Below are 9464 nucleotides of genomic sequence, written 5' to 3'. Positions count from 1 at the left end.
TTTGTGGTGGCAAAGAATTGGACATTGTGGGGATGCCTATCGATTGGGAAATGGCTGAACCAGTTGCGGTATATGACTAAAATGGAATACTATTACGCTATAAGAAATGGCATGCAGGATGACTTTGGAAAAACCTGGACTTAGATGAACTGCTGCAAAGTGATGCTAGCAGAACCAGAAGAACATTATACACGGTAGCAGAAATAATTTTTATGAACAACTATGAATGACCTAATTATTCTCAGCAATATAATGATATAAGATTTTTTTAAAATGTAAGTTACTTGAAGGTAGGGATTGTCTTGACACTTTTGTGTTTGTATCACTAGCAACTAGCAGTACTTAGCACATAGTGAGTGCTTTTTATTAATTCCTTCCTCTAGTTAGTCATTCATATTAATTTCCTTTATTTATGTTAATTACAGAGATTAGGATATGCAGGAAACCAAATTTCTTTACTGTTGCTTACTAATCATCAGATCAACCCAAAGAAATAGGTTGTTTCACTGTATTTTGCAAATAGGGAAACTGAGGCTTCAAATGAAGGACTGGCTTATACAGTATTACATCTTAAATAAGTAATCATGCTGGGAAAAGAACTCGGGATGGTTAAACTTAAGTCAGTCCAGTACAAATCTATATAGGAATTCATAGAATCAGAGCTTTGGAAGGGACTTTAGAGATCAGCTAATCCAACTTCCTCATTTCATAGGTGAGGATTAGAGAGGATTAAATAACAGTAAGAGGCTTAAATTCAACCACTAGGATTGAGGTAGGATTCAAATCCAGGTGCTTCAACTCTAAATCTAGCCCTTTTCCAACTGTGAATGTCCACTCCCCCCCCCCCCCCCCAAATTGCCCATTTGTCAAACATGCTTGATGCTTTCCTCAATAGAATGTGAAGTCTTTGAAGCTAGGGACTGTTTTTATTTCTGCCTGTGATGCCAGAACCTTGGACAGTGCCCATCACATATTAGGAGCTTTAAAACTGCTTGGTGATTCATTAATTTCCATTGTCTGCCCAGTCTGCTAGGGAACATAGATTTAGAATTGGAATGGACCCTAAAGTTTGTCTAGTCTAGCACTTCATTTTACAGATGAGGAAACTGAGACTCAGAGAAGAAATTCTATTTACTGTCACATAGATAGTGAATAGAGGAGCTAAGATTCCAGCTCCAGTCTTCTGACTTCAGATCCAGAGCTTAGTTCTATTCTGCCACCCTTAGAGTGAATAATGATAATTATTACATTAACAGTAACAAATAGTTAGAATGTATATTGTGCTTTATGGTTTACAGAGGAGTTTATCATTATTATCTCATTAATTCTCAGAACCCTACTGTGAGGCAGGTACAACCCCATTTTACAGATAAGGGAACTGAATCACAAAGAAGTTAATTGACCTGTCTATGGTCACAGCTATTGTATGTCTTGGGAAGAATTTGAACTCAACTTTTCCTAAATTTGGGTCCAGCTTTCTATCCACTGTGCTACATAGCCAAACGAACACATGCTTATAGACCTTGGCCCTGGTATATATTATTGGCATAAAATATATACCCTTATCTTCTATCTTAGTATCAATTCTAAGACCAAAGAGCAAGGGCTAGGCAATCAAGGTTAAATGACTTTCCCAAAGTCTCATAGTCATTATATATTAGAGGCAGGGCTTAAATTCGGGTTTTCCGACTCTGAGGTCAGTTCTCCATCCTCTCCACTATCAATGATTTAAAAAACAAAGTTTTTAATTTTTATAAAGAACTTTTCCTGCATTATCTCATTTGAGTCTCATAACAGCACCATGAAGTCTTATCCTCCTTTTTATAAAAAAAAGAAAGCAAGAGGTTCAGGGACAGTCAATACTGAGGGAACATCTAGATAGAATTTGAGTTCCTGTCTTCCTGACACCAAGTTCAATGCTGGTTTTAATAGATTAATGAATAAGAGACTCTTGTACAGGGATCAAAGTTCAAACTTAACAGGTAAGAATTTAACCCCAAATTTATTGACTTAGAGACTCACCCAAGAATAGCCTTCCAAACTTGTTATCTTTATAAAAAAAAAGTGAGAATGCTCTGCTCTTGAATGTCTTGACCTAGAAAAGGCACAGTAGTAGAGATCACTACCAAATAACAATAGCATCAAATGTTTCCCCCATGAGAGCTGCTAATATAACTAGGATTGGGAAACCAGGGATTTTTCTAAGGATGCTGAATTTAGAGGATGCAGAAAGCACAGAATAAAGTGATCTCAAAGCAATAAAATTTAGCCCCTAATTAATAAGGATAATTAAAGTAGAGAGCTACCAAATGGTTGGCATGGAGAAGCTTTTTACCTACTACATTCAAGCCTTGCTCATTTTGTGCCGGTTTCCTAGGGCTTCTGTCTTCCCCATCCCTTCCTTGAAACTTCATCCCATTTCATATCAATTATCCTTAGTAGTGCCCAGTTTATGGTATTTTCCCCTTTGCCCCCCAATTTTTAATTATATCTCTACTGATGCTGAAAGTCTAAGTCCCCAAGGATCCTAGCCTTCCAACTCAGAAAGTATAAAGGGACAAGGAAAAAGAATCTTTAATTTCCATAAAATGTTAGCTCAAGGGCCACATCCTTCATGAAACCTTTCCTGATTCTCCCACCTAGTAATAACTCCCTCCACAAAAGTACCTTGTGTTTATTTTGCGTAAACTAATACATGTCCATATTGTTTCCACTGATAGAACATAAGCTCCCTGAAGGTAAGTACTCATTCATTTCTGCCACTGAATCCCCAGAGCCTGACGGAGTATCTATTAGCAGCTTACTAGGTGCTTGTCAATTAACTGATTGCTCTTACATCCATTTTAAGCCAAACAAATGAGATTTGGACAAAAATGAGCGCGCCATTTTCCTCCCAAGGCATAAGTCATTCCATGGGTATAGTCTGGTGCTCAGAGACTTGCATTTCCACTCTAGGCTATTAAATAACAACTCAGTGCTTGGGGGTGGAGTGGAATTAATGCTACCAGGGAGTAACTAGGCAACAGGGAGAATGGAGTCCAAGATCCAGTTGCTAGAGACCAATTGGGCATTCCATTTCGGCAGTCCTCACTCAAGGACTGACTCTGCCCCAGCAGCTACCCAGTGGACTCCCAATGATGGGATGCAGATGTCAATAAGAGGCTGGTGAGGGCTCAGCTTACTAAGCTGGTAAATTATAGAACAAAGCTCCTGGTCTCGTTGGAGGTGGCTGCATCGGGGTGATTCTTGCCCTCCGAGTTATGTCTTGAGCTAATTTTAAAGGCTTCAGGATTACCTAGTTTTGTCTTCGGGTCCCTTTGCTCTGCTCCAAAAGTCAACCTGCTGTTTGGAAAGTTCCCCAAGGAGACCGGAAAGCCAAACGTAAGTTTATTTCAGCATCGACTTTAAAACCAGGAATCTACTTTCAGTCACCCTTGAAGGCTCAGTTAGCTGGTTGGTTATTGGGCCAGTGAGTGTAGGGAAGGGGGTGGGAAGGAGAGACATGCTTGTGGATTCTGGGTTACCCATAGCTAAAGATCTAGGCTCAGTTTTGTTCCTTTAGGAGTCCCCTAGAAAAAAGCGTCTCTCTTGCGTGTTACTCAATGGCGTCCATAAGCAGCTGTACTAAAATGTCAGACTAGTCTGCACAGCTGACTCTGGTCGCTGAAAAGGGAGGAGAGTGAGAGTCCCATAAATCCACTCCTTGCAGCCAAACCCTGCTTAATATAGAACTAGCGTGAGCCCAGCAGTGGGCAGACTCTCAGGCTCTCTTTGACCGGTGTTTTGGAGGAGAGGAGGGGAGAGGGAAGAAAAAGCTGCTGAAAAGTTGGGCAGAAACACACCGTCCAGAACCTCCTTGAAGCATCAGCTTCATTTGTCAATTCTTCATTTCCCCTCCATCGTCTAGAAAGATGTCTGAGCACCGCAGAAATTCTGATCAAGAGGAACATGTTGGGGAGGATATCGATGAAGATGAAATCCTGGCCAAGCTGTCCCCCGAGGAACTCCGAGAACTACAGTCGGAGATGGACGTCATGGCTCCGGACCCCCGACTCCCCGTGGGAATGATTCAGAAGGACCAAACGGAAAAGCCCCCCACCGGCAACTTCGATCACCGCTCTCTCGTCGACTACATGTACTGGCAGAAGGCATCGAGGCGCATGCTGGAGGACGAGAGAGTCCCCGTCACCTTCGTGCCATCCAAGGTAATAAGCAAAAGCTGCCCGTCTGTGTCCCTAAGCGTTTCGGGCTCAGAATCCGTCCTGCCACTGGTTTCTTGTTTCTTTAGGACTCGTTGCTTTTCTTCCATATACATATCAAACTACAACACTGAGTTCCATATTGAAAATCCCTTTTTAATCCAACTTAAAGGTTTTCAGAGTGAACGAGTGTCTCTTCTGAGTTTTTCCTTCCTTTGAAACTTGATAGTAAGTTTACAGTATAAGATTACGCTGTATAGAAACCGAATGAGTACATAGATATGCCCCAGAGAAATAATGAAAACAATAATATTTACAGAGTGCTTCAAAGTAGACAAAGTACATTCTGTCAATGGTCTGGTTCGAAACTCATAACAACCCTATGATGTTGTGGCCAGAGCTCTGGGCTTGGAATCAGGAAGGCTTGAGTTCAAATTTGGCTTCAGGCATGAGCTGTATCATCACTGAATCTCATTGTGCCTTACTTTCCTCATTTGTAAAATGGAGATAATAATAGCATTAATCTCCCAGAGCTGTTGTGAGTATCCAATGAGACAATAATTTAAAGGCACTCAGCACAGTGCCTGGTGCATAGTAAACATTATATAAATGTACTTATTAAATATACTTTAGAGTATCTATGTACTCTAAGTGTTTTTGTTCTTATTTAATTGATGAGAAAACAGAGGTACAGAGGGACTTGCCAGTGCTCACAAGAGCTCACAAATGCAAAAGGCAAGAAATGAACCCAAGTCTTTGTGACTCTAGCACCCTGCCCATTTATTTGGTGCTACGGGAAAGCAAGACAATGAAAAGAATTCACATAACTTATCTAGAATCTACAGTGGCTCAATATATAAGGAACGTCATTGGACTGTATGATTGTGGCTGTCGTCAGCCCTTTTAGTTATATCTGACTTTTTGTGACTCCATTTGGGGTTTTCTTAGCCATGACACTGAAGTGGTTTACCATTTCCTTCTCCAGTTCATTTTATGGATGTGGAAACTGAGGCAGACAGAGTTAAGTGACTTGCCCAAGGTTACATAGCTGAGAAGTGTATGAGGCTGGATTTGAACTCAGGAAAATGAGCCTTTCTGATTCTAAGCCCAGAACTCTAACCACTGTACCACTTAGCTAGCTATCAATACAAAAAAGAAATTGGTCCTCATTCCATTTGACAAATACTCATTCTCAGAAATGTTTTTTATAAACAAATTCAGTTTATTTAATTTTTTAAAATTGGAAAACAATTTTAAAGTTGAAGATCAAGATTGGGCTCACTAATCTAAAGTCGAAAGGGTAATAATAAGAATAACTTTTATATAGCACTTACTATGTGCCAGGGACTGTGCTAAGCATTTTGTACAAATATTATCTCATTTGGTCCTCACCACAACCCTAAGAAATCAGTGTAATTAATTTGCCTCATTTTACATTTGAGGAAACTGAGGCAAACAGAGGTAAAGTGATTTACTCAAGATCACAAAGCTGATGAGCTATCAGAGATGGATTTGAATGCAGGCTTTCTGCCTCAAGAACCAAGGCTCTTTCTACCATATCATACTGGCTCCAATAAAATGATTTCATTCAATAACTTGACTGTGAATTCATCCACCTGCTGAGCCCAAAGATTTGTTTCATACGTCACTAATAAATGATTTGCTGAATTAATGAAAGGGCCCTCAGATAAAGTAACTTAGAACCTCCCTAAGACACCGATCCACCTTGTGACCCTGTGATCAGGCCACTTGTAATTCGAGATCATTGTAAATGGTTTCCTAGTCAGTGGAGTACGCTCTTTATATTCAATGAGTTCCCCAGCATGACTTTTCCAAGATAAACATGGCGCCAGGGATACCGACAGAAGATTTGGTATACACTTTTACAATTCAGGGACCAGGGACCAGCAGCCAGCTCTGGCCTAAATCATCTTCTGCATTTAAAAAAAAAACCAAAAAACACAGTACTTTCTCACCACAATTTAAACAACTTGACTAACAGCACCCCCTGCTGGAGCCAACACAAAATGTGACTGCCAATGTCGTTCAAATACATTATTAATTGACTATCAACAGATTCTGCCCCTTCCCCGTCAATCAATCCTTTACCCAAATGAAGTCAGCAACACAGATTATATATAGGAAAAAAAAGTGAATAATATGGCCTATTGCATAGGAAAGGACTTTTTCAATGTTCAAAAAAAAATGAACCAAATGAACAGTATTACTAATATTTCAAAGGTTCCAGAGGTGGAAGGTCTTCAGAGGTCAACTAGTGCAACCCTCCTCAGAGGAACTTGAAACCCAGGGCTCTTACATAACCTGCCAGGGTTATATAAGCTGAAGGTAACAAAGCCAGGACAGCTAGGTGGTGCAGCGGATGGAACCCGGGCTTGCTCTCAGGAAGACTCATCTCAATGAGTTCAAATCTGGCCTCAGACATTTGCTAGCTGTGTGACCTTGGGCAAGTCACTTAACCCTGTTTGCCTCCGTTTTCTCATCTGTAAAATGAGCTGGAGAAGGAAGTGGCAAACTGCCCCAATGTTTTTGCCAAGAAAACCCCAAATGGGGACACAAAGAATTGGACATGACTAAAACGACTCAACAATAACAACAGAAGCAAAGCCACGTTTAAACTTAGGTTCTCTGACTCCAAATCTAGTGATCTTTCTGCTATATCACACTGATTTAAAGCAGGAAACCTTTGTCCTCCTGTTTTTATTATTTCCGTTATTGGAAATTATGGAATATCCATGGGAAGTGAGAATTTAGGAGTCAGAGTAATGTTGTCACAACAGTAACAAATCAGGTTAGTCAAAAGGAACTGATGAGAGAGAGAGAGAGAGAGAGAGAGAGAGAGAGAGAGAGAGAGAGAGACAGAGAGAGAGAGAGAGAAAGAGAGAGAGAGAGAGACAGAGAAAGAGAGAGAGAGACAGAAAGAGAGAGAGATTGAGAAGAGAAGAGAGGAAAAACCCTAGGGGAAAATATAATTAATTAACAAATGTTTATTATGTTCCTACTATGTGTCAGCCATGGTGCTAGGCATTGAAGATACAAAGATGAAATAAATTTTTTGCACAATGTGAGACAAGTTGTATTTTAGTGGTTAAACATTTCTCTTACAGGAAAACCCTGCAGAGGCCGATGAAGAAACAGATAAGGATAGCACAAATGTACCAGGGACTTTAACAACAAAACTCAATAAAGAAAATGAAAAGAATGAATCGAAGTCAAACAGCATCGAAAGTACTAAAGAAACAAAAGATGGAGTGGAAAAGGGCAATGAAGAGGACAAGGAAGACAGTGAAAATGAAGATGAGGAAGATGGCGGAGAAGAGGATGACAAAGTCACTAATGAAGAAGAGGAAAGGAAAGCCAGAGAAAAACAAAGAGAAGAAAATAAAAACAGCTTAAAGTTACTGACAAAGCTCTTTGCAGAGGCAAAAGAGTGTCCGATAACACTGGAAAAAAGTGAAACCAAAATCTCAAAACTGGATCCCAAGAAATTGGCCCTGGATACCAGTTTTATGAAAGTGAGCGCCAGACCTTCAGGAAATCAAACAAATCTGGATGAAAGTTTGAGGCAAGTGCGGAAAAACGACCCAGAAATGAAAGAACTCAACCTGAATAACATTGAAAACATACCCAAAGAGATGTTATTGGACTTTGTTAACGCCATGAAGAAAAACAAACACATTAAAACATTTAGCTTAGCCAATGTGGGTGCAGATGAAAATGTTGCATTTGCGTTGGCCAACATGCTGCGGGAAAACAGGAGCATCACTACTCTCAACATCGAGTCCAACTACATCACGGGCAAAGGCATCGTGGCCATCATGAGGTGTCTCCAGTTTAATGAAACGCTAACGGAGCTCCGCTTTCACAACCAAAGACACATGCTGGGCCATCAGGCAGAGATGGAGATATCGAGGCTCCTGAAGGCCAACAACACGCTCCTTAAGATGGGCTACCATTTTGAGCTTCCTGGTCCCCGGATGGTGGTCACCAATCTGCTCACCAGAAATCAGGATAAACAGAGACAGAAAAGGCAAGAGGAACAAAAGCAGCAACAACTCCGAGAGCAGAAGAAGTTAATCGCCATGTTGGAGAATGGGCTCGGGCTGCCTCCTGGGATGTGGGAGATGCTGGGAGGCCCAATACCAGATCCAAGAATGCACGAATTGCTGCAGGACCCTCAAGCCTCCATCTCCCCAATGCCTCCCTTTGGCCTCAATCGGAGGAATGAAATGAGCACGAATCCTAGCCAGCCTGAACCGTATAGAACTGACCCGGACTCCTTTAAAGTGGTCAAACTCAAGAGAATTCAACGCAAATCTCGAATGCCAGAAGCTCGAGAGCCGCCCGAGAAAACCAACCTCAAAGATGTCATCAAAACCCTCAAGCCTGTGCCTAGGATTAGGCCTCCTCCTCTCGTAGAAATCACACCTCGAGACCAGCTGCTGAATGACATCCGGCACAGTAACGTTGCTTACCTGAAACCCGTAAGTACGAGTGGAGGGGAAGGAAATGGATTTCTACGCACTGAACTGTGTGTTTTGAGTTGAGAAAACCCTTCTCGTTCAGCCTAAAGGGACGTGAAGGCAATCTGAGTGAGCAATAGGTTTCCATTTTCCAATCCGTGTAACTTTTCAATCTTTTAGGTCATGGGAACATAGATCTATTGACTTAAGAAGCCAGATAGCTCAATCCACTCATTTTAAAGATAAGAAAAATTGAAGACTAGGAAGACTTAGCCTAAGGTCCCCTGTGTCAGAAGTGGTCTGAAATCAAGTCCTATCCCTTCTATGGTACAAAACTGACTTTTTTTTTTAATTTTTTTGCTGAAATTTATCAATTAAATATTTTATTCATAATATCCCATCATAATGTCAATATCTATAATAGAGCCAATTCGATTATTTAAGAGCTAGCAAGTAGAACTGTCATAAACGTGCTTGAAGGAACTAAGTATGTGCTATAACTAATCTGTTGATAGCTTATAAGTGGAATGAATGACTCTTATCATGTATGACATAGTGGGAAACTGTTTCATGTATAACCACTGAGGTCGCTTCCAAATTCTATGATTCTATGAAATTTATTTTGGACACAGTATCTCCTGAAATCCATCTACAAAGGCATGGCAGGGCTGTAATTCTCATCCATGGAGGAAATGACCATACCAGTGCAGTCATAGATCCTTGAACGTTTCTCTCTCTCTCTCTCTCTCTCTCTCTCTCTCTCTCTCTCTCTCTCTCTCTCTCT

At 40.8% G+C, this 9464-nt stretch overlaps 1 protein-coding gene across 2 annotated transcripts in view; it reads left to right on the top strand.

Moving 5' to 3' along the window:
- Positions 1 to 3094: 3094 nt before the first annotated feature.
- The window catches only part of LMOD3 (leiomodin 3), a 17939-nt gene continuing 11569 nt past the window's right edge, over positions 3095 to 9464 (top strand). Inside the window, exons 1-3 of one of the 2 annotated variants that reach the window (XM_044661440.1) lie at positions 3095 to 3381; positions 3908 to 4205; positions 7325 to 8701. In XM_044661440.1, the coding sequence (XP_044517375.1) occupies positions 3912 to 4205; positions 7325 to 8701 (1671 nt within the window). In that variant the 5' untranslated portion in view covers positions 3095 to 3381; positions 3908 to 3911. Of the gene's footprint in view, positions 3382 to 3753; positions 4206 to 7324; positions 8702 to 9464 lie in introns of those variants that run through there. The other variant, XM_044661368.1, reaches the window with a different exon arrangement.

The sequence above is a fragment of the Gracilinanus agilis genome, chromosome 1 (genome assembly GCF_016433145.1).
Source record: "Gracilinanus agilis isolate LMUSP501 chromosome 1, AgileGrace, whole genome shotgun sequence".
Lineage (NCBI taxonomy): Eukaryota > Metazoa > Chordata > Mammalia > Didelphimorphia > Didelphidae > Gracilinanus > Gracilinanus agilis.
This window is presented reverse-complemented; position numbering and strand designations above follow the sequence as displayed.